Source organism: Pyxicephalus adspersus, chromosome 4 (genome assembly GCF_032062135.1).
Source record: "Pyxicephalus adspersus chromosome 4, UCB_Pads_2.0, whole genome shotgun sequence".
Lineage (NCBI taxonomy): Eukaryota > Metazoa > Chordata > Amphibia > Anura > Pyxicephalidae > Pyxicephalus > Pyxicephalus adspersus.
In genome coordinates, this window is record NC_092861.1 from 100,525,328 (window position 1) to 100,551,267 (window position 25,940).

A 25,940-nucleotide genomic window follows, 5' to 3' on the forward strand; every position below is an offset into this window, starting at 1 on the left:
TTTATTTGCTTCCACCATCAGCTTTGCCTTTCCTTTCAGCAGGATTTACATCCCTCTCTTTGTTCTCCAGCTTTAGGTATTCCTACACATATCCCCTCTATCCAAGGATAACTACTAAAGTAACTAAACCTTCCCAGTATTCACCATTACAGAATTGCACCTATGACCCTCAGCATATTCTGATGGTACCATTCTACCTGTAGGTACCCTTTTCATGATCTAGAATTAATAATAATGTAGTTCTGAGAACAAGATGTCTTTACCTTGGCAAGTTTAGGTAAGGCTTATTTATGCAATTGGAGTTTATACCATAATCGCCCAACATTAATTTCCCGGTATGCTACGACTTATTTTATCTACAAACTTACTTTATAGATGAAATTTGGTTCCTAGAACTGAGTGACCCTCTACATTAATATTCCTATACTCTGCCCATATACTACAAAGAGTAAGTGTATACCATATTATTGTCCTAACTATGTTCTTACCCCTCCCAAGTTATTACCAACCTAATATTACTTACACTACAAGGTATACACAGATGAACCTCTGGGGACGATAGCCTTCTTTACTTTCCCCTGGACTTACTTCCACACTATCAGATTTATTTCCATACCATTTCCATATCTACTGGATTCATTTCCACATCAACTCCTCTAAAATACAGTAAGTGTTACCTTAATATAAAACATATGTATGTATATATATATATATATATATATATATATATATATTATACACACTTTATACCCAGCTACAGTAATACTATATAAATATAAACCAGTGCAATCATAAAACTGACCATAAATTATGTATTTCATGTATTTTATGAAATTATAAAACTGATCATTTACTTTGTTCCTGTCTTCATATGTACTATTAGAATATGTTCACCTACTACTGAAGATTATCCACATTGCACACATACACCTTGGTCATACATGTACTTATATCATTACTGTTGTATAGAACCTCCTTATCTATTTTTTTTGTTATGTATGCTTGTTTATTTAGATAATTGTGATAACTAACACCCCTGAAGAAGCCAAGTTGGCGAAACGCTCAGGAATTATGTGACCTTAACAGGTCTTATTGCAACTAACCTTTGTTGATAAAGAAACATTTATGTCTAGGAGAAATATCCAAACCCAGTGACTGTAACAGGTCACAGGATATATGGTGTAAAACTAATATTGTAATATTATATATGTACCAATTGTGAATAGAAAAATACACAATTCAATATTTTTGCACTAATAATTTGAGTCTCAAACCTCTTTCTCTCTCTATCCACTTACCTTGATCATTATAGGCAACATAGAGGTGGCTCACAGAATTACAGTTTACAGTTTACAAAGGCAAGAACCAACACCAATTACTTTTTCCCTTCGTTTGTGAAATAAAGTCGTTTGTAAAAAACACTTGCCTAAGTGGCACCAATTCAAATCTATGGAGGCGGTAGATGAGGCAAACTGCACTTAGATGCTACATATAGAATCCAAAAAATGTGTGCTTGATAACAAACACACCTATTCTGTTCATATTTGACCATTTCTTGCAAAAAGCTTTGAGTCTGTTGTGTTCCAGGAAAGGGAGAAACAGGAAATCTCCACTCCAGAGGAAAAGAATAAAACCTCACTTGAAAAATTCAAACAATTCCAGATATAGATACTGCACACTATACTATGTACTGTAGTTTTATGTTGTATGTACACGCAAAAAAATGACCTCTGTCACAGTTATGATAGTAATGCTCAGTCCACTTGCACTGTTTCCCCAGTTTACCCAGAGCCCATGTTTGAAATTCCCCTGCATTCCAATTAGCTAGTCTACACCAAGGCATTTCCTAGGGGCAAGTTTTTGAGCTCTCCTTGCTGTATTGCTGTATTGCTGTACCTCTGTACCCACCTAGGGGACTGGGTACAGAGGTACATATTACCTCTTTCTCATTCCCTGAAAAAGTTAAATATATCTATTCAAGCGAGCCTAAACTCTACTTTACTTTACTTTACATAAAGGGTAAACAAAGTAAAAAAAATGTTCCTTTTTTCAAAAAGAAAAAAAAAGGGTGAACCAACACACGTCATACATCTCTGGAGGCTCTTGGCTGCTCCTTCTAGGCATGCCTGATTTCAAGCATGAAGGGGCATTTTCCTTCCTCGAGGGGAAAGATCTCAAGCATGAGCAGTGAAGAAGAATTCCAGGGTGGCGCAGAACCCAATGGAGGAAAGCTTTATGTTTAACTGTACTTACCTTTTCTTATAGGTTATCCCACTGGTCCCCACAGGTCCTGGGGACATGTCTCCTTCCTCTGATCTCCTGCCGGCGAATGCAGGGGTTTCCCGGTGACATCGGTGCATGTGTTCATGCGGGCGGATCGTCGGGAAAATTTAAATAACTTATAAAATATATATAAAATACAAAATAGCTGTACTGAGTCTAATACAAAAAAAATCTTGATATAATATATATATATATATATAATTATTTAATTTATATATTATATATGCTACTGTACAGTTAAATTACATGTATCACTATTTTGTTTTTATTTTATTTTTTATTTTAATAGAGTTTTGTGTTTTTTTATTTAAAGTTTATTATTAAACTTATTAAATATTGAACATATTTCGGTGGGTTATGCCTAAGAATTATAGGCCTACAATGTAAAATAAATTTCCATGCAAAAAAATGCAACGCTTTTTGCGTGGAAATACGGAGAGAATTAGAATGCTAGGGGGGTTAAAGGTGTATGTATAAAGCTAGAATAGTTTTAATTTAAAATTAAATTTAATTGAAATGTTTCTTGTTACCCTAACATACATGCACCAAATAAAAGTAATGACAAAACAAGAATCTCTGCAATGGATAATTCTTGGATCATCTTCAGGGCCCAACATCCCACTGTTCCTGAGAAATTAGGGTTCACAGAAGGTAAGTGGCAAGCTATGTGACAGGGTAGCACAGTATGAAAGGCTTTCCTACTGGCTACCACATTTCCAGTTGCCAACATCCCTCTGTTCCAGAGAAATTGGGGTACACAGAATTAAGTGTCCAGCTATGTGTAACAGGCAGCTCGCCAGCCGCTCAGTCCCTCGCACTGCAGTGTCTGCAGATTTGATTCCAGGTGGCAGTGAAGGGTACTGAGCGTTTCCCCTGAGCCAGGGTTCCATAGCACAAGGAATGGGTAACCGCATCGCAACCTTACTGCCAACCTGAATGCAGCCTTGAAATTTTGTGAACTTTAAGGGGCACCACAGCGCACAGACAATTGTGCCCTAATGTTCATTACCATGGGAGTGGCCCCCAACATGCAAACTCAATTTGGGGACCGTGCTACCAAAATATCCCTATTTAATGTGAAAATATCCCTGATTGTTGTTAGGGGGTCACAAGCATAAAATCCTATCTGGCAACTTGTTACGTGTAGATGGCTAAAATTTTGTTAGGTAGCAGCTCTTAGGGTCCTCTGTGTACCCTGAAATTTTCCCATTTCTATGACAATCAGTAAAGTAGATATGAAGGTTTATACATGGGATTAATGACAGCTACTTGAACACAAACACAGCTGCTGCACGATTATCTCACAGTACAAGGTGGGCGGGGAGCAGCTCCCTCTCCTGGCAGCACGATCTCATAGAGAGATACGTAAGAGATGCATGCACCCCATCCCCCACAGGACAACCTGCAGAAAGAGCAGAGAGGGAATAGGGAGAGGGCCGGATCTGACATCCCGCGGGCCGTAGGTTGGGCACTCCTGGTTTACACCTAAAAAAAAATTAACTTTAACATTAATGTTACAGTCTAGTCTTATTTTTTATTAGGCATATTCAACCTTTTAAGGGAATGAGTTAAGGACATTATGTACTCATTCCCCAGGGTTAAAATAAATGCTTAATTTAATTGCATATAAATGCTTGTATAATTGTGGCAAATCACAGCAAAATGCGTCACAGACGTTTAGATGTTTTTTCCAGGATTTTAAGAAAAGCTTTAAAACTCTTGTAAAAACATACATAAACACAGTAGGAGCGCTTATATGCATTTTAAAAGCAGTCCTTGTAGACCCAGCCTAGAGTGTTATGTTTTGCAAAGATAAACTGCTAGCTGACAGCAGGTCAATGACATCAGCACTGCTGGATTACATATCAACCCAACCAAGCAAAAATGATTATATATTTGGCTTTATCTGGTCTATATGGCTAATGCTGTTTACCAAACGAACTACAAAGTATTTTGGGTGCTATTTACCATTCAAGTAAAATACATTAGTAAAAATTCCATAGTTGGAAAGGTCCTAGAGACTTTGATAAAGAACCACATAGAGGAGTTTCAAGAAAGACAGAAGTTGTCAAACAAATGTACTCTCTTTTTATGAGGAAGTAAGTAAACAGGTAAACAGTGGAATAGCAGTTGATATAGTGTACTTGGACTTTGCTAAAGCATTTGACACCGTACCCCACAGACGGTTAATATGCAAGTTAGGGTCAATAGGTTTAGAAAAGTCAATCAGTAAATGGATAGAGAACTGGCTTAAAGATCGCATCCAGAGAGTTGTAATTAATGATTCATACTCTGAATGGTCTAAAGTTATTAGTGGTGCTGAACCAAAGGGTTCAGTGTTGGGACCTTTACTATTTAACATCTTTATAAATGATATAGAGTTTGGGATTAAAAGTACCATTTCTGTGTTTGGAGATGACACCAACCTATGTAATGGAAAAAAGTCCATACAGAATGTCTATAAACTACAAGCACCTGGATGTACTGTTTGATTGGGCAGTCAAGTGGCAAATGACATTTAATATAGATAAATTTAAAATTATGCACTTGGGAGCTAACAACATTCATGCTTCATACTGTCTAGGGGGAATACATTTGGGGAGGTCAGAAATGGAAAAGAATCTGGGGGTTCTGGTAGATCATAGACTTAATAACAGCATTAAATGCCAAGCTGCAATATCTAAAGCTAGTAAAGTACTTTCTTGTATTAAAAGAGGAATAGACTGCAGAGATGGAGATATTATCCTGCCCCTGTACAAAGCATTGGTCAGACCACATCTGGATCATAGACTTAATGACAGCATGTGTAGGATGTGTTTTCAACAGGACAGAAAAAAACACTATTTGTTTTTGTGTATTAGATGGTCTATGTATAAAATATTCAATCAATACACTTCACTCTTTGCATGAAAATTTCTGAGCCTCGAACCTCTTTCTTTTCTCTATCCACTTACATGGTTTATAACAGCAAGCAATGTCAAGCTGCAATATCTAAAGCTAGTAAAGTACTTTCTCGTATTACAAGAGGAATAGACTGCAGAGACATAATCCTGCCCCTGTACAAAGCATTGGTCAGACCACATCTGGAATATGCAGTTCATTTTTGGGCACCAGTTCACAAAAAGGACATTGTGGATTTTGAGAGAGGGCAGCGAAGGGCAACTAAATGATTAAAAGGAATGGAGGAGCTCAGCTATAGGGAGAGATTAGCTATACTGAGAGATTAGCTGAACTGAATCTATTCTCCCCTGTATAAATATATAAACGGTCCATATAGAGAACTCTCTTCTCCATTATTCACTTTGAGATCATTACAAAGAACAAGAGGGCATTCTTTGCATCTGGAGGAAAAGAAGTTTAAGCTCTGGATAATGAAGGGATTCTTCACTGTACGGTCTGTGAAAATGTGGAATCGGCTCCCTCAGGAAGTAGTTTCAGCAACTACTATAGATTGCTTTAGAAAGCTTGATACTTTTCTAGAAGCACAGAATATAACTTGGTATTAAGGCTTTAAAGTAAAAAAAACAGTGACTGTTGATCCAGGGAACATCCGATTGCCTCATGGAATCAAGAAGGAAATTTTTTCCCCTGTTAAAGCATATTGTACCAGGTTTTTTTTTTGCCTTCCTCTGGACCAACTATGTCTCATAGGGTTTTATATTTGGGATATGTTTATTTCCCTAGTGGTTGAACTTGAAGGACTTATGTCTTTTTTCAACCCAACCTACTATGTAACTATGTATTAGTGAAACATTTAAAATAAACAAGCTGAACAAGAATGATATGGCTCTTTATTTTCCTATTTATTTGCAGACTGCAAGTCCTTACTGGTTATAGGCTGGATATTCACAGCCCAATATTTTGCTGAGCTAAAGGTTTTTAGAGAAAACTCAGAAGTGTTATAGTCTTTAATAAAAGTGAAAAGAATCTATCATTCATTTTGTTCATTTATGTTCTTCACTTTTTGGGCAAAAAACATGCATGGATATTATGAAACATTTCTTCCCAACTGAGAAGGAAGAGAAAAGGGAGGAGGGACATCATATTTTGGAGGGTTTAGTCATTTGGTGTGGCAGCCAGGTGCATTGGCAGCCAGGTGCATTGGCAGCCCATATGAAGAACAAAGAGCAGCTAGGTGAATTGCTAGCTCAGATAAGGGACAAACAAGCAGCCAGGTGCAGTGGTGGTCAAGATGAAGAACAAAGGGCTGCCAGGTGCATTGGTAGGCTAGATGAGAAACAAAGAGCGGTTAAGCAGTCAGGTGCTATGGTAGCCCAGATATGGAACAAGGACAGCTAAGTATATTGATAGTCCTGACGATGAGCAAAGGGCAGCTAACTAAATTGTTAGCCCAGATATGGTTAGAAAGGCAGCCAGGTGCATTGGTAGCCTGGGTGAGGAGCAAAGGGCAGTCATTGGTAGCCCAATTTAGGAAAAAAGGAAAGCCAATTACATTAGTAGCCCAGATGAGGAACAAATGGCAGCCAGATGCATTGCTAGCCCAGATGTGGTTAGGAGGGCAGCTAGGTGCAATGGTAGCCCAGGTGAGGAACAAAGGGTAGCCAGGTGCATTGGTAGACCAGGTAAGGAACAATAGGTAGCCAGGTGCATTGGTAGCACAGTTTAGAAACAAAGGACAGCCAGGTGCATTGGTAGCCAGGATGAGAAACAAAGGGCAGCCAGGTGCATTGCTAGCCTAAATGTGGTTAGAAAAGCAGCCAGGTGCATTGGTAGCCCCGATGTGGTTAAAAAGGCAGCCAGGTGCATTGCTAGCACTGATGTGGCTAGAAAGGCAGCCAGGTGCATTGGTAGGCCAAATGAATAACAAAGAGCAGCCAAAAGCATTGGTAACCTATATGTGGTTACAAAGAGCAGCCAGGAGCATTGGTAACCTATATGTGGTTACAAAGACAGCCAGGTGCATTTGCAGGCCAGGGGTTGGTGAAATAGGAGTCTGGGTGTGGGGGGCTTATTTGATATGCAGAAGCCTCCTTTATTAAGTGGGTCACAAGATCTCTGGCCACCAGCACCCTGGGAATGAATACAGGAAGTAAAGAGCAATAAAATCATTCCCTTTACTTTCACCAGCTCAACTTTGCCAGAAGGCCCAAAATGTCAGTTTAAGCCTTTTGCAAAACCTGTTAAGGCGTCTGTAAAAGCAAGCGTTTTAGCCTGAAACCAGTCCCAGATGCCTTCCTCTGCAAAGTAGGCATTTGGAAGCAGTAAACACTGTGTTTTTCTAACACAGGTCTAAACATGGCCTTAAGAAACCTGTTTTATATTATATTAATGCCAGATTTATCAAAGTGGGAACAGGTTTTATTCCTATGCAAACTGGCTTCCAAAAGCAGAGAACTGAGGTAACATAACAGTGCCTAATTTATGAAAGCTCTTCAAGCCTGTTGTGGGTGAACCTGGGCAATCCAGAAAACCTAGACCAAACAAATTACTTAAGAAATCCATTCCAGGTTTGTTGGATCACCCAGGTAAACTTTAATAAATCAAGCCAATACCTTTCAAGGGGCATCAGAAACTTTGTCCATTTGAATTGAGTAACTTATCACCACTTTGAAAAGCAACAAAAGTGGCAAAAAGGTATCTGAAATGAACAACACAGTAAATTGATTTGACATTAGATATACAGTAGGTTTGGGAAATGGGAAAAACTATATAATTATTTGTAACTGATTAATGGCTGTTCTCTCTTCCCATTTGAAAAGGCCAATATCCATGTATTGGACAGCGGTTTTTGACAAATTACTATTTTCTTTAAAACATTTCTGGCAGAAAAGTAAAGAAACAGAAATCTCATATTTTTGAGAGTTCTCAGGAGAAACAACCACAGTAACGTCATCTGCCTAATTAAAGTTGGTTTCGGCCACTCACCTCGGGCAACGTATAATATTTCAGGGATAGTCTCTTTTTTTCCACTATGCACAGTATTATGTTGTAAGGGAGTGTGACCCTAACCTTAGACATTTTTGAGCCCATGGTGTGAAATTAAATTTCACACCATAGGATTGATCAGAAAAAAAAAGAAAATATGTAGAAATATAAAGAAAAAAAACTAAAAACTGAGAAAAGGTATTCAATATTCTTCACATTCTTGGTAGAATAGTAAAGAAACAGAAAACTCATATTTTTGAGAATTTGAGACAGTTTGAGGAACAACGATAGTAACTTCATCTGCCTAATTAAAGTTGTTCTTGGCCACCCACCTCGGGCAATATATAATATTTCAGGGAAAGTCCCTTTATTTACAGTATGCTCATTATTATGTTGTAAGGGAATGTGACATTTCTGAGCCTATGGTGTGAAATGGAATTTCACACCATAGTATTATTCAAAAAAAAAAAAAGGAAAAGAAAAAAAAACTTAAAACTGAGAAAAGGTATTCAATAATCTTTACACAATAGTACCACATATTTGGGTGTGTATGTTTGGGAAAAATTATGTCAGCTTCTTAGATGTCTTGAAGGCTCCTTTAGCTAAATTGTCTTCAATCCATCGACAAATTTATCAGAAAAGAGACAAACTATCATATCTAAACTTCCCAATCATTGATTTATTTACCAAATTTCATAACTCCAATAATGATATTAACACAGTTATTAGATGAGACATGAGATAGATTAGACTAAATAGGTATCTCATGGGCAATCTATGATGGGTATTAGCTTACCACTTTGTCTACAGAGCTTGTGTCTGGTTGTGGATATCCACAAAATCAGTTTGTGGATATTGAACCATATTTTCTCAAAGTGCCCTCATTCACAAACATCAAACATAATTCAGATGCAATTGTATATTAAAGCATAACCTAACTAAAAAAAAAAACTAAAAAAAAAAAAAAAAAAACTCCAGAGCTTCTGTTATCTGTCTTCATCTGTGCCACACACTGCTATCTTCTTTTTTCTTCCTGCTCCTGCTTCTGCCTATGTCACTTGATCTTGCATTGTGCAGGCACAAGATCTGGTGAGGTGCCTGCTTTAATTAAGAAAAAAAAAAGAGTGCCAATCTCACTGAGCATATTTTCCCCCATTGAAGAAAAAGGTCCAGGCATGTGGAGAAGGAGAAGCCAGAAGCCTCCTGGGATACATTCATCACTCTGCGCTCCCATTCTGTCATTATCACTGTAGGGTTTTAAACCCCCCAAAAAAGGGTCATTTTTATCTTACATAAAAGGGTTGTGTACCACTTTATGTCAAGTAACAATTTTAGTTTATGTCCGCTTTAAGCCCTATTGTGAGCCTTTCAATAATCTGCATACCTGCATGAATACATTTCTGACAAGCCACAATTTACAGAAACAGACTCAAGAAGTTATACCTTTAATCTTTAAAAAGCAACCCCTTAGTTCCATTCAGTATCCGTGCCTAAATTGACATGGTTTCATCAATCTGATGCAGGAAGTTAAGTATTTGCTTAGACTGCATGTGCAATATTTGTCGTTGGAAAGGATCTTTCATGATCTTTTCCAAAGACAAGACTGTATGACACATTAATAGGTGCTGTACATACAGCGCTTTTCTGCTCTATGGAGAGGGGAGGGGGAGAATGACGGAGCAGCACCCGCTGCTCTCTATCCCCTTCACTTTCATTACAATCGTTCCTCATTCGTCGTCCGTGGATGCACCTGGACGGTTGATTGAATGACAAGCGCTGTACACACACCAGATTCTCGTCCAATTACAGCCCTGAAATGATAATGAATATCATATAAGAATATTCTGATGTGTGTACATAGCTTTGCCTCCATTTTTTGCCCCAGTGATCAGACTGCAGCACTGCAGTTTTGTAAAAGGCACAAGGTGAGAGGCTGGAGATATGGGGTTTATCAGTGTCAGACATTTGTTAACACAACCAAAAACTGCACAGGCAGCTTGCACAGGAATTTACATGACTGTGTTATTTTTGTGTTAACATCCCACAGCAGGTAGTAGATGGTGACCATAGATCATGCCTGATCAAAGATGGTGCTGTCCTTTTGGATACAAAAGCAAATTAAGGCATTGTCCAGGATATCTCTATTAGTGGTAATAAATAATTTTAGGTGTCATGTCCTCACATTTGCTTAGACAATTAGATGATGAAATACCACTTGCAGCTTACTTGTCAACTGCCCTTCACACTGGGATTTATTATTTGTTTACTACATTTAGTAGAGGCTATTCACTTTGTAAAGTTAATGTTTAATAAGCCTTGAACCATTGAGAAGCTGTTTTACTTAAAGCAGAAGGGTTTAGGTAACTCAGTGTACACTCCCATCATAGTTGGCTGCCAGGAATTAATTAACTCCTGTGCACATTCGCTGGAATAATATCGTTCTTACCTGTCCAATCAAGATATTTACCTACATGTAGTTGGGTAACTAAAGTGAACACTTTAGCTTATTTACTAAGCTCTGTGAACACTCATCATAAGAACTCCCAACTACTTTAGAAAATCAACCCCACTGTTTCCTATTTTCTGATTACGAAATCTCTCAAGTCAAGAAGAAGGTTTACTCTCTGATATCCCAGTTAAGTTAAGATAATTAGGGAGCAAATATAAATCTTTTGAAAGTAACCCTGAATAATTACAATAATTAAAGACGTTATTACATTTTTTTCAAAAAGTCAATTGGTTTTCCTAATAGGAGCATAAAGCCACATACAGAAAGCTTACACCCTGTGGGCTATGGCAAAGGAGAACAAAAAGCTGTGCCAAAGACAGATTTTTTTTTTAATATTAATGCATCATAATACAGGAGGAATGCTTTACCTTTAGGAAGTGCTGTGTCTTGTACTGGATACTTGTCTGTCTGTAAAGAGTAAGTCAGCCTATTATTATAGCATCACAGTAGAAAAACATCAGAATTGCATCATGACTTTTACATTTTTACAAACTGACTATGCTGTTATAATTTCCTTTTCTCTTTAACACATTCATGCCTGCATAAGGCTATGTCCAGAAATAAGGTAACCTACCTCTCAGTAAGCAACAGTGTAAAAAAGGGTATCTTTTTCATACATTTATGCCCAACATTTGTTATGTATGGGTCTGTCATATATTGCTGATTTTGATATCTTAATTTATACACAAATAATGTAATCTAATGAGCATTGTTATCTTATTAGTCCAACTGGATCTTTCAGTTCTGGAATAGAATGGTAAATGTTCTAAATTCCCTCAGGAAAACATAAACTGTGATCCGGGCATGAAATATGCTTTTTGTGCTGCTTTATGGAACATGGCTACTATAAACAACTAAAGGATCAAAACTATGTACAGGATTTTATAAGGGTGGGTTATTGAATTACATGAAGAAACTGCTCTAGTCACTGGTTGTATGAAATAAAACCATGTAAAAGAGGGAGGTAAATGAGGTAAGCACTGTATTTGGGTCTTTAAGGTATAAGTTTTAGTGACTTTTTGAAATTTTCAGTGTATTTTTATACTACATACACTGATGCTTTTGCAGTGAAAAATGTCCTTTTTATGTACCCCTTCTTTATCTTAATTATGTAATTTACTATCCAGTTGTCTTACCTTTTCCCTTTTGTTTTTGCTCCTAATAGCCCTTCTGAATTATGTATGTTTTTCTCAATAAAGCTTTATGTGTGCAAATAAAAAACAATTTCCATTCACTCACACCCCAGAAACAAACTGACCTTAATGTGATGGTACCAGTTTTCCACAGGGTTTATAGCCTGTAACCAAAATCTCCATGCATAGGGAGTAGTGAGAGCGAGTTACATAAAATTATTAGGATCCACTATCCACTAAGATGTGGCTAGAGAATTTGACAACAGGCTGTAAACAGTAAGAAAAGATCAAAGCCATGACTTATACTTTCCGGCAAACTGTTTATCTTAGTTTTATATATGAATATGTGTACAAGCATTTATAAAGGTAAAAAACTGTGCAAATACAGTCTACAGTAGACAGAGAAATACATAGGAGAAATCTTTAGCAAATTAAACTTACTGTCTCAAACAATAGTGTGCTGGGCTCTGTGTCCTCAACTGGTTCATGATCTGCTGGGAAATACATCAGGTTAAAAATGGATTGAAGGGGGGAGGGGGTGGTTTGCATGTTGAGACAAACATCTGTACTAATTGCATTTAATAAAGTAATCTACCTGTTCCGACTTACATACAAAGTCAACTTAGGAACAAACCTACACTCGCCACCTGTACAAGGTAAAATATGTTGTCTGTGCTGCACACTGTCACTGCAATATTTATTTGCAGCCGATGCTGGTGGAAAAACGAAGGGTTTGGGTTCATAAACACTGGGCTGACCTTTCATTGGGGTACAACCTGTATGCCAGAGATAGTTTGCACCTAAATGAAAGGGGGTCTGCTGTGCTAGGGGAAAGATTTAGGGGAATGGTGGAGGGATATTGAAACTAGGACAGAGGGGGGTGAGACAGGTAAATAAGGTGGCAGAAAGGCTAGTCAGGGGTCAGCCACTAGTAGAGGGTAGATTGGGGATAGCTGGGGGGAGGGTTATGGATAAATGTATGGAGTTCCCCATGTTACAAACAAACATTGGATTGCGCAGTACTAGTCGTACTGAAAAACAAAATGATTTGGCAAACGTGATAGTCAGCGATAGTCAGCATGGCTTCAAGAAAGACAGAAGTTGTCAAAAAATTTTTCTCTCTTTATACGAGGAAGTAAGTAAACAGGTAGACAGTGGAATAACAGTTGATATAGTAGACTTGGACTTCGCTAAAGCATTTGACACTGTACCCCACAGATGGTTTAGAAAAGTCACTCTGTAAATGGATAGAGAACTGGCTTAAAGACTTCATCCAGGGAGTTGGAATTATGAATGAATGGTCTAAGGTTATTAGTGGTGTACCCCAGGGTTCAGTGTTAGGGCCTTTACTGTTTAATATCTTTATAAATGATATAGAGTTTGGGATTAAAAGTACCATTTCTGTGTTTGCAGATGACACCAAACTATGTAATGGAATTAAGTCCATACAGGATGTCTATAATCTACAAGCAGACCTGGATGTACTGTTTGATTGGGCAGCCAAGTGGCAAATGACATTTAATATAGATAAATGTAAAGGTATGCACTTGGGGGTTATCAACATGCACGCTTTATACTGTCTAGGGGGAATATATTTGGGGGAGTCAGAAATGGAAAAGGATCTGGGGGTTATGGTAGATCATAGACATAATAACAACATGCAATGCCAAGCTGCAATATCTAAAGCTAGTAAAGTACTTTCTTGTATTAAAAGAGGAATAGACTGCAGAGATGGAGACATAATCCTGCCCCAGTACAATGCAATGGTCACACCACATCTGGAATATGCAGACCAGTTTTGGGCACCAGTTCACAAAAAGGACATTGTGGAATTGGAGAGTGCAGAGAAGGGCATATGATAGGGATATAATCACCCTGTATAAATATATAAATGGTCCATATAGAGAACTCTCTTCCCAATAATTCACTTTGAGATCATAACAGTGAACAAGAGGGCACTCTTTGCATCTGGAGGAAAAGAAGATTAATCTCGAGATAAGGAAGGGACTCTTCACTGTAAGGTCTGTGAAAATGTGGAATCAGCTTCCTCAGGAAGTAGTTTCAGCAAGTACTATAGATTAGTAAAAAGCTGAATGCTTTTTTAGAAGGACAGAATATAACTGGGTGTTAAGGATTTAAAGTAAAGATAACAGAGGCTGTTGATCCATTGCATCATGGAATCAGGATTTTTTTTTCTCATTAAAGCATGAAATTTGGAGAATACTTTGGCAGCAAGATCAGAAATGTTCACTGTGCACTATATATAAGGAAACCGCTTATAAAATATATAAAATAATAATGCACTGGTATTTTACTCAGGAGGTTCTTCACAGGATTTTTCCTAACACAAGTAATCTACGATGGAGGTGTGGTTCTAATATTGGCACCCTACACCATACTTTTGGGTTTTGCCCATGTATTACTTCCTATTGGAGAAAAGTTAATGACTTGTTGGTGGAAATGTTTGAAAAACCAATTCATATGGATACTAAACAATTTACTGGGTTTTCCTATTTATGAGTTTGGCCAAACCCTATAAAGCGGTCTATTTTTGTCCGTATTTCCACGCAAAAGCATTACATTTTTTTGCATGGAAATTTATTTTACATTGTAGGCTTATAATTCTTAGGCATAACTCACCGAAATATATGTCCAATATTTAATAAATTTATTAATAAACTTAAAATAAAAATAAAAAAAGACAAAAATCTGTTTAAAAAAAATAGTGAAACATGTAATATAACTGTACAGTAGCATGTATTATATATATATAATATAAAGATTTCTTTGTATTGGACTTAATACAGTTATTTTTTATTGAATCCAATACAAAATTATTTGAATTTCCCGCCGCACCTCCCGCACGAACCAACGCATGCACCAGTGTCACCGGGAAACCCCGGAGAACGTCTCTGCACACGCTCGAAAAGGATTGAAGAAGGAAGACGCTGCCGGAGGACCTGCAGGAATGAGAAGGACGCCGGGGGACGTCAAGGAAACAAGGTAAGTGGGTTTTTTATTGTTTTTTAGCGACCTCAAGTGTGACTCAGGATTACCGCTTTTTGCATGGAAAATCCACCCCAAGTCACACTCGGGATTACCACTTGGGGGGTTAATGTATGGGCTACCTACTTTCTTTGTTCCTGGTACCTCATTGTTGCTATTTTATTATTGTTATTTATCATGATACCTGTAACTTTTTTCCTCTGAAAAATTAAAAAAAAAATTTAGACCCCCTAATTATTCAAAAATCAATAAATCCCAAATAGCAATGGTTTTGGGTTGTAATGGTACAACCATAACCAAAATGATTAAGACCTATGAATCTTCTAGTGGAGTAGAAAAATTACCAAAGGGAGATCTGAGAAATTCAAAGTTCGATGAAGCCCATAAGGAGTTACGCAAGTTAATGTCCGAAGATTGCGGAATAAGCCTCAGGGAAATGAAAGATCAATTATTTGCCAAATTTGGAATTAATGTATCTATTTCAACAATAGATAGATGCATTGATTAATTCCAATGGTCATTAAAAAGAACTTCTTTAATTCCTGCAAGGTGCAATGATTCCCACTCTCTTCAAGAAAGGCTTAGCTATGCAAAATCTTTGATCTCATTGCTAAGGAAGATGGAAAAAAACATCTACTTTCTTGATGAAGTAGGTTTTAACATCTGAATGAGAACCAAAAGGGGAAGATCTCCTACTGGGCAATAGGCAGTGCATGTTGTGGCTGGAGTGCATTCCAGAAATTATTCAATTTGTTGTGTGAGGAAAAAAAATGGGATCCTACTTTAAGTCACAAGCACGATTTAATCAAGAAGCAGTCCTCAATTTTATTGATGAGGTTTTGAATGTTTTCAGTGAAAAGAGTGTTCAGCATACCATCCTAATTATGGATAATGTCCCCTTTCATAAAACTAGCCAGGTAAAGAGCTTGGTTGAACGTAAGTGACACCAACTCCTATTTTTACCACCATACTCTCCATTTCTTAATCCTGTTGAGAACATGTTCTCTAAATGGAAAGAAGTAGTAAGAAGAAATAGGCTAATTAATTTTGGTGCTTTATTGGAAAGCATCAAAAGTGTATTTTTAACAATAGGTGAGCAGGATTGCTCAAATTACTATACAAAAATGTTAAGCCTTTTGCCTAAATACCTAAGAGGAGAAACCATTAATGAATAATAAATCATTATTGTTATTTTATATCAGTATCAATATTGTGTTTTTTTTATATTTTATAATAATTGTATTGATTTAGGAATAATTAGGGGGTCTAAATTTTTTTTTGTGAAGTTTGGTTGCAAATGTGTGAAGTTTGAATGCAAAAAAATTTTTTGACAAGTGTGAAAATTTTTTTGGGTGAAGTTTGAATGCAAAAGTGTGAAGATTAAAATGAGAAACCCTGTAATATACTAATTTATTTTCCATGTTAATAGAAGGAAGGCAACATACACGCCATTTAACCACAGAACTACTGGCTAGGAAGCTGATGCTCTACTGTATTGGCCAGTTTAAACAAAAGACAAAAAAATGAAAACAATACGGTTTTATTTATTGTTTTTATCAAGTGGCTATAAAGTAGTAGAATAGCATGGATAAAAATCAGAAACAGGAACTTTACCAGTTTAGAAATTTGAACGACATTCTTTGGTACTTTAAAACAAAAACAAAGCTTAACTACATGAACAAAAACAAAAGCTGGAAAACCAAAACAATATATATATTAAACTTGAAATATAGTTGTAGAGTAGAAAAGCTGGTAAATGCAATCCAAAACTAACTCAATGTAGGGTTGTTCTAAGAAACAGAATTGCTTCTGCCAGATCCTCTTTCATTAAAGCTCTTAAATCTGACTTGATTATTTTTAGAGCTGAAAATAGTCTTTGAACACTGACTTGGGTGGGGGGCATTGCTGTTACGGTTCAAGCCACAACACTAATAATTTTGCGATAAACAAAGATGGCTTCTTCTACAGTCAGTTTCGATGAGCGATGATACTTTTCTACTTCATTAATTCTTTAAAAAACTCCTGCTGGAATCTATTTATATATTTTCTGGTCGTTTATCTTTTACTATTATGCGACGTCCCTTTACTGTTGAAAATTCCATTTTGTCTAATTCTTTATTTGAAGAGGGTGATCCTGAGTTACCAGTGTTTATAGCTTCATCCAGTGGTGGTGTTTCAGGTAGTAATCCCTTCATGTGAACTGCTACATCACAGAGGGCTTTTTTTGCAGTATCAGTCTGGTCATTGCTCAACAAAATTCGGCTCATTGGGTCAACATGTATAGCAGCTAACAAGATTTGATTATCCAGTAGGAGATTCTTTCTTTTCTCCATTGAGAATACAATGCCACCAGCTAATAACCCTCCACTTTTGTTCAGGCAATATATCAAGCTCTTCCATTTCAAGAAGAATTTACCAGGTGTTAAATCTTCAGATTGCAAACTCTTGATGACATATACAGATTTTCCAGTGCTTTTACTTGTGTCCACTGGCTTTCAGTTAAGCAAACATTTTCTTTGTCCAGTTCTTCAAGAATATCTTTTAGTTCAAACAAACGCTTTACCATCAAATAAGTGCTTCGCCAGCGTGTTGTTTGATCCGAAATGGCTCCTTTTCCTGCATGTCTTTTCAAAATGGCATCTGTTTTAGGGGCCCTTGCTGCAACAGTTACTTGCCTCTATTATTGCAAGTTGCAGAGTATCAACAGCACAACGCATATGTTGAATAGTAGTACACTTAGATGCTTCTTCAACAATGTTATCCAAAATGGCACTATTCTCTTCGCTTTCCACTTCTCCAATACTTGCAGAACCTTTATTATCTGTCTGTCACTTTCTTTATCTACTCTATTCATTTTCTCATTTGTGCTCAACATATTAGAAGCATTATCTGTCACAATACAAAAAATCTGTTCTTTAATTTCAAAATCTTCTAGAACATCCTCCACTAACTTCTGAAGATAGTCACTGGTGTTATGTGCCTGGGTGTCCTTTACTCCCAAGGTTTGTGTTATTGTTTTATTATTTTCATCAAGAAATCTAACATTAATAGCAAAATAATGGACTCTGTGATGTGTGTATGCATCCATTTTTATGAAGACAAAATGTCCCTTCAGACCTTTTTTTATAGTTCTTCCTTTTTTAAATTTAGCCTTTTCAATTTTAAGTTCCCTTATACTTTCTCTTTCCAGAGAAACACCAAGTTTTTTAGCCATTTCTCCATTTAGGCCTAAAAAGACAGGCTGTGAAAAGAGGGATAGTGGTACAATATTCTTTACTACCATTTCAATATTGTGGTTTTTGAATTTTTCTGGTGTCCTTGTTATGGTAAATTTGTCAGATATAAAGAATCTTCTTAGTTGGTTTGGTCTCCAGTAGATTTCTGAAAATTTTTTTATCTCAGAGGTAGATAGAATATTTTCATTGATATCTTTCTCATTCACAACTTCTAACACTTTAGGATGAAAACGCTGCGTCTTTTCAAATTTGATGCTCCAGTAGGTTGATTTTTGTTAGACCCACTGAAACTGCAAATTTTTGCATCACATTGTTTTTTACCATCATCTTCAAGAATACATTGGCACATGTAATGTTTCCCATCACTTGATAATGTAAAGTGCTCATAAACAGCAGACTTTATCCTGTTTGTTGACAGACTTTTTGCCATTGTAAATGGGGTGCCGCTTTCACTAAAATATAAAAATAAAATATGTTATACTAACTAGCATATTCTTTAATTTAAATACAAACATACACATAATCCTGCACTATTGCAAACATACATACAGCACGGCACTATACACACAAAAAAGCTATAGCCCTGCACTAAACTTGACATAATTTGTCCTATACAGAAAAACATGCACAAACATATATACTATACACACAACACAGAGCCCTACATTTTACTCAGAAACATACACACAATATGCACTATACACAAACTATCATACATTCCTGCACCATAGACACAAACATACACATTGCCCTGCAGTTTTATCCGGAAACATGCACACAGCCTTCCATCATAATACAGCAGCCATGCAGTTTTAAAATAAACATGAACACTTACAGTTGAATCCAAAAAGCTGTTCCTCCAAGTTCGTCTAAGCTCTTTTAGCAGACAGAGGAAAATGAGCAGACGCTGCTGTCTTTATCTTTGTTTGCTGATCTTCTGCTGAAGACAGGCCAGTGGGAGGCTCCAGGGCCAGGGGGGCCACTTAACTAACTTCCTAGTGCAAAATAATGTTAAATTTTAAATTTAAATTTTAAATGTTAAATTTTGGTGGTGTGCAAAATAATGTTAAATTTTAAATTTAAATTTTAAATGTTAAATTTTGGTGGTGTGCAAAATAATGTTAAATTTCAGCCCTGGATGGGAGCATATATGGAGAGTGCAGACAGGACAACTGAACACACATCAGGCCATGGCACTCACCTACGCCTATATCATTAAACTTGTTTACACTCAAATGAACTTGTTAAACACATTAAATCTGAAATAAAATGAAAACACCTTTTGTAATGTACATAATCCAGATTACAATATTTGTGAATGTTATGTTGTATAATAGCTCAGCTGAACTTCACACTAGTAGAAATACAACTCTATGCACTGGGCTTTATTCTAACATCAGAGAAGTACTAAACTATGACTACTGTTTGTGAAATAGGACATTTGAACTTGTTGTTTTTTTTTATTATAATTTAAATTTTTAAGGAGCCTAAGTCAGCACATTTTTATCGACTCCGACTCCAGGTACCCAAAATTGTCTCTGACTCCTGACTCCAACTCCACAGCCCTGCTAACTTCCTAGTGCAAAATAATGTTAATAATGTTCTGATTTTGCAGGTGCTAGACATTACATGAAAGATAACCCAAGCTCTTGCAGGTTGTTCAATAGCAAGCAGATTTTCTAGCAAATGTCTGTCTATATATGAGTGGCGTTAAAATTTCAACTGGCTTCTGGGATAATTTTTGTAAACTCAGCATCTTGTGGCCACTTTCATACCTGAAATGGAAAACATGTAGTTTGCCTCTCTAGGGAGTATAAGAAACTGCTGCTACTAACACATTTGCACACCGTTTTGGCCACGGTGTGGTTCTTCTTACTATGTAACCAAGAGTGACTCTTGCTTTATAGAACAACACCATGTTCCACCACATCCATGTGCACAAAATGGTTCACTTGAAACGTAAAACGCTGTAGTTTATCGTGGGTCTGAAATGGCCCTAAGAATGCTAGATGTTCATAAACACAAAGTTGTTTAAAATAACTTCCAGGCCATATACTGAATCTACTGATCTTATTTAAATCCCATCATGCATTACATATAATACTATTTTTTAACATAAAAAATATATTTATAAAAACATACAAAAAAAAACAGACTACAGAAGTTTATTAGATATAGACTGCAGAAGGAAACAGACAAGACAGGCAAAAAAATGGATAAAAAAGTTGATGGGGAAAGAGTAAATGGGTTCCATGGGCAATGCTTTACTGGATGTTTTCACCCACCTGAATCCTCACAAATAATTAAATTGTTGGGCTCTGGTATGCTAAAAGTGGCATGTTGGACTTGATTGCTGAGATCTACCTTACCGTTGCCACGGGGAAGGAGCCCAGGTTTGTGGGCAGGAGCAAGAGATGCAGCAATTATTGTGTTCACCCACCAGTCACTCTCGAATGCGGCCAGTTCCACCACTCACATGGTGGGAAAGCAAATTTGTCAGTGCAGCCAGACATACATCACATTGAAACTGGCTAAACTCGAAACAAAAGCTGAAGCTATGTTTGCTATTGTTTGTCACATGTTTGGCAGTGAATTTAGGCTTAAGTAGGTGCAGCTGGGCAGTGAACCTAACATAACAATTGTGCTGCCACAGTGAATTTAATTTAAAGAAGGGTATGGCTAGGATGTCAACTTTGATGCTAGTAGGATGTGCACTAACCTAACTTAGAACTGCTGTAATCCTGCTGTACACCTCTAAATACAAAATGGGAACATTTAAAGTACTGTTAATTCTGTCATTTCTTCCTACTGCAGACATGCACTCCTGTAATTTGATACATGTGATATTGTGTGTAATCCAGGATGTCTGTGCCAGTGCTCCTGCAGCACACAGACAACAATAAAGATGGCAGCAGCTGCCCTATAGCATTCATAAGCTAACTTCTTGCAGGTATACAGGCCTGCAAAGAATCTCTCAAAGCCACGATGAATTTATTACCTTTGAAAGTCAGTTTCATCAGACAAGACCCTGATAACATCAGGTTCTGTTTGTCTGAGGCAGAAACCTACATCATCCATATGGAACACAATGGATTCCAATCCCACAGTGATCCATTTTTTGATTCTATAGATAATAGCTTTAAAGCCTATCAGTAAAAGATTACGTGCGTTTCTCCTCTATTAGTTTAGATCCGGTGACCCATTTGCTGAATGTCCCCATAAACAAACTTTCTAAACCTAAAGAAGGCTTTTTTGACCCATATTCCCATAACGGCTAGATGCCGCATCTCGGTGTATTAGAAAATACCCACTCTGCTCTCTGTTGCGGGATTGAGGACATGTGTAGGGGATATTCGGCTGATGGAACATCTATCTGCTAGGCTCAATAATAAACTGGAGAAATTTAAGGAAATTTGGGCCCCATGGGATTAAGCCTATTGCTACCGATATTATATAATACGGATTACCTGTATTTTTTTCTGTGTTGCTCATTTAAATTTCCAATACGGCTAGCTGGACCAGTGGTTGCTGTAGTGAGATCTTGTATTTCTACCTGTTCTTATCTTTTCTTCTATTTCCTTTCTTTCTTTTCCCATTTTTTGATTTTGTAAAGACGTTTATTTAAGAATGCTCTAACTGATGCTAGACAAGTAATGATTGTGTATTGATATAATTGATACAAAGGTTTAGAAAAACACAGGTGTATTTGTGATCTTGTCTTTGTTCCTGTACATTTGTATTTACTTCATGATGTTTATTTTTATGTTGTGACATCATTCTGTATTTTACGCCTGCTCTTCTGTTATTGATTAATATTTGTTTTCTTTGTTTTGTGTTTTTTTTTGTGATCCTACATTGTTGTATTCTTATATATAATAAAATCTTTAACTTAAATTTACATTAAAAAAAAAAAGATTATGTGTGTTTTTCCATCGTTGAACTCATTTTAAAGAATGCTAATAATCTAGGTGCAGATGCTTTTAAAAAAAAGTTGTGAAGCAATTACCTTAACACCTGAGCTGAATACTCATACTGCGTCTATGATTCAAAAGGTAATAAAGTGGAACTAACGTTGCACTTTGAAAATTAGCAATCAGGCAGATATATATTGCAGAAAAGGACAGTTGATATCCCTTTACAATAAAACATACTTACCTACCTGATTGCTATTATCTTAAAATAAAACGCTGAGCAGAAGTCCTGGGAAGCTCACTGAATGAATTTCTGCGTACATGTGTGAGAGTTATGTAATCTCAGCCTGGCCAATCAAGATGGTTAAAGACTGGAAATAAAAGGAGGAAAAAAAGATGATGGCAGCGCCCACAACAGAACAGGGGCAGGTGAGTTAATTTTAAAAATTGTTTTTAGGCAGGAAAGGTCATTTTATTGCAGTTGGAACATCATTTATCTTTGGAACCCGTTCTTGGATAGAACTTTGACATGTCTAATCCAAGGTAAATAATTTCTAATGTTTTTTTTTTTTGTATACTATAAATGTACTCCAAATACAACCATAATCCTTGTAATTAGTCATCAGGTTATGAATGATTTTTGGCTCTTTAATGCTGCTGTCAATAGCAAATGAGTGGGTATTCAGGGTCTAAACCTGTGTTTTACAAACTTTTTAACATGGGGGAACACTTGATAGAACTTTAAGGTCTTCAGTTAACCCCTGCTATAATCACTATATCCACAGCTCAAAATACATTAGAGTTCGGGTAAGTAGAAAGAATGCCTCTTCCACTGCTGCCCAATTGAGAGAATAACACCCTTTCAGATAGTCTAATAGATTATTGATGTCAATTAAACTGAACTGAGATGCACAAACTGCTTGTTGCTTAAGGAACCCCCAACAACCTTTGGAGAAACCTAGGGTGCCACAGAACCCTGATTGGGAAACATGAGTCTAAACCCTCAAAACTAAGGCTACATACACATGTCAGATAAAAGTCCTTGGAAAACGAACCATTAACAATTGTTTTGAACGATCATATAGTGCACGATTCTGTACATGCTGTAACAATATGATTGTTTAAAGATAATTGACCGATCACATACAGACAATAGATGTGATCATTTGAAAGGTTAAGGAAATGAAGTGGAAAGGAGGAAGTGACACTGAGGAAATGAGGGCTTTGAGTAAGACAAAGGGAATATAGCCATATTTTGCTGGAATGTTTTTTTCTTCTCCAGTTCCTCTTGTTTTCATTTCTGGCTCCTTTTTTGGCTGAGATTGGAAATAATTGGAGTGGATAATACAGCATATTACTATCCCTGTTAATTCCTGTTACTATGTGCTTTTAGTTTCATGATACACCAAAGTAATAGCTGAGAATAGCTGCAGAGTTTGAAAAATTTTGGAACTTTCTGAATTATGGAGAAGCAATTGACGGGACACATGTATGGATCACCCCACCTGCAGACAGTGGATCCTTCTACTATAATTATTCTATTATATTTTAGGAGTTTAGGGCATTGGTGTCAAACTCTGGCCCGCAACGTCCTTTTTTTGGCCCCAAAGGAATCCTAAATATGAATTGCAGCTAGCCAGCAGCTGCATTGAAATAGCGCTGCTACTACAATTCCCAGCATCACTCACATCTATAGACCAGCGGCCTCTCTGCCTATGCGTTGCTCTGCATTGGACTGTTTTATAGACCCAGGGAATTGTAGTAGCGGTGCTATTTCAGTGAAGAGTGAGTTCCAGCCACTCATAACATTAAGCCTTGCATTGGACTGTTTTCCTGACGCAGGGAATTGTAAAAGCAGTGCTATTTAAGTTTCAAGTTTGGCCCGCAACTTTGTCCAAGTTTTTAATTTTGGCCCACAGTGTATTTGAGTTTGACACCCCTGGTTTAGGGTATAGGGAAAAATGGGCAAATCGCTGATGGAGGGGTCCTGAAAGATATGTCATTTCACCAATCTTTGATCAACAACTGCACCTTTCTAGTAACACCCAAAATATATAGGGTATGAAGTTTGTGTTTATTGCAGATGAAGCTTTTGCATTACCTAATAACTTTTGCGATACTAGCAAATTCCTTTTGCATCTTTCACAGTGCTAATAATCTGCACATGGACAAAATTGACAAGGTGGTTTTTGCTTGCTGCAACTTTTTTTTTGCGTAGGAACAATTGCAGTGCACCTTTTGGCCCACAAATGGAGCGTGAGGAAAGCAGCAGCCAATTCACTGGTTTGATTGATCCTCAGTTTCCAGTACCTCAGAATGCTACGGTGTCAGCTAAAGAGAACTGTATGCTTCAATACAAGTTGAGCAGTGGAATAGCAAGATAGAATGACCGTTTAGAATTGGCTATTAGGTTAATTTTACTATAATTTATAATATAATAATAATATATAGCAATAATAATCTGTAAAAATAGATAGAAACAGCAGCAAAAAGTGGAAGTGTTTTAATCATGGGAGATTTCAACTACCCTGACACTGACTGGGGTAATGGCACTACAGGAACAGCAAAAGGGAGAAAATTTGTGAATTTAATACTAGATAAATTTATGGTACAGTTTTTAGAAGCCCCAACTAGAAATGATACTCTGCTGGACCTAGTTCTTTCTAATAATGCAGAGCTTATAACAAATGTGCAAATAAAAGAGAATCTGGGTAGCAGTGACCATAAGCGGCTCTCTGTGACTTGGACTGGGAGACAATATTGTCCTCAAAGAACACAGAACAGAAATGGGAATGTTTCAAGTGTGTCCAATGGGTAATAGGTTTAAGAGGCTAAAATTAAAACCTGAGTGGCTTACAGTTGATGTTAAAAAAGCCATAAGGAACAAGAAAAGGGCATTCCAAAAATAAAAATGAAGGATCACCTTTATCAATTGAAACCTATAAAGAATGAAACAAAAGATCTAAAAAGGAGATAAAATGTGCAGAACTTCAAAATGAAAGACAGATTGCAAAGGAAAGTAAGGCAAACCCCCAAAAATTTTTCAAATATAGTAATAGCAAAAAGTTCAGATCTGAGCATGTAGGCCCCTTAAAGGATGTCGCTAGGTTGGTAACTGGGAATGAAGACAAGGCAGATTTACTAAAAACTTTTTATAGCTCTGTGTACACAAAGGAAAATGGCAGAGCTCAAGTCCAAATTCATAATAGCAATGTCATTGCATTAAATGAGTCACAATGACTCAGAGTTGATATGATTTAAAAACAGCTGGGAAAAAATTAGGGTTGACAAAGCACCAGGACCTGATGGATTACATCCACGTGTCCTCAAAGAGCTGAGCTCAGTTATTTCAAGGCCATTATTTCAAATTTTTAGAGACTCTTTAGTCACTGGCAAGGCACTGATGGATTGGCATAAGGCCAATGTGGTTCCTATATTCAAAAAGGAAGGAATGTCATTACCAGGTAACTACAGACCCGTTAGTTTAACGTCCATAGTTAGCATGGCTTCAAGAAAGACAGAAGTTGTCAAACAAATTTACTCTCTTTTTATGAGGAAGTAAGTAAACACTAGTATAAATGTGTTCCACTCTTCCTCACTGTTAAAGTTGTGTAGTTTGGTTACAGTTAGCCACCTCCAGGTATTGTATACAAATAAATGAGTAGAGAATAAAGAAAGAGGTTTGGGGCTCGGGGGTTTTTCTTGCAAAAGGTGAAGTGTATTAATTGTTATTTCATACATATGCTATCAAATACACAGGAACATAACGAATTACTTCAGATTCTGTCCTGTTAATATTTCACAACACAGAATAATTGTACACACTATACATAGTGACTTTTATCAAGAAATTATAAAGGTAACCGTATAAACATTTAATAGACTGTACCGTGTCGCGCAATGATCATACGCGTTTCGCCCCTTAGGGCTTCCTCAGGGATAGATATTAATGCATGCTTGACGCTCTATATGTATA

General features: G+C 36.9%; 1 protein-coding gene across 5 annotated transcripts in view; it reads right to left on the reverse strand.

The window, feature by feature from the left end:
• EDARADD (EDAR associated via death domain) overlaps window positions 1–25,940 on the reverse strand; it is a 77,491-nt gene that overhangs the window by 21,363 nt on the left and 30,188 nt on the right. For 4 of the 5 annotated variants that reach the window (XR_011920410.1, XM_072409160.1, XM_072409162.1 and 1 more), the window contains 2 exons: window positions 12,253–12,302; window positions 11,047–11,086 (listed from right to left, as the gene is read on the reverse strand). Coding sequence is in view for 4 of the 5 variants with exons in the window: in XM_072409160.1 (XP_072265261.1) it covers window positions 11,047–11,086; window positions 12,253–12,302 (90 nt within the window). In the remaining variant the exon portion in view is untranslated. Of the gene's footprint in view, window positions 1–11,046; window positions 11,087–12,252; window positions 12,306–25,940 lie in introns of all 5 variants that reach the window. The other variant, XM_072409161.1, reaches the window with a different exon arrangement.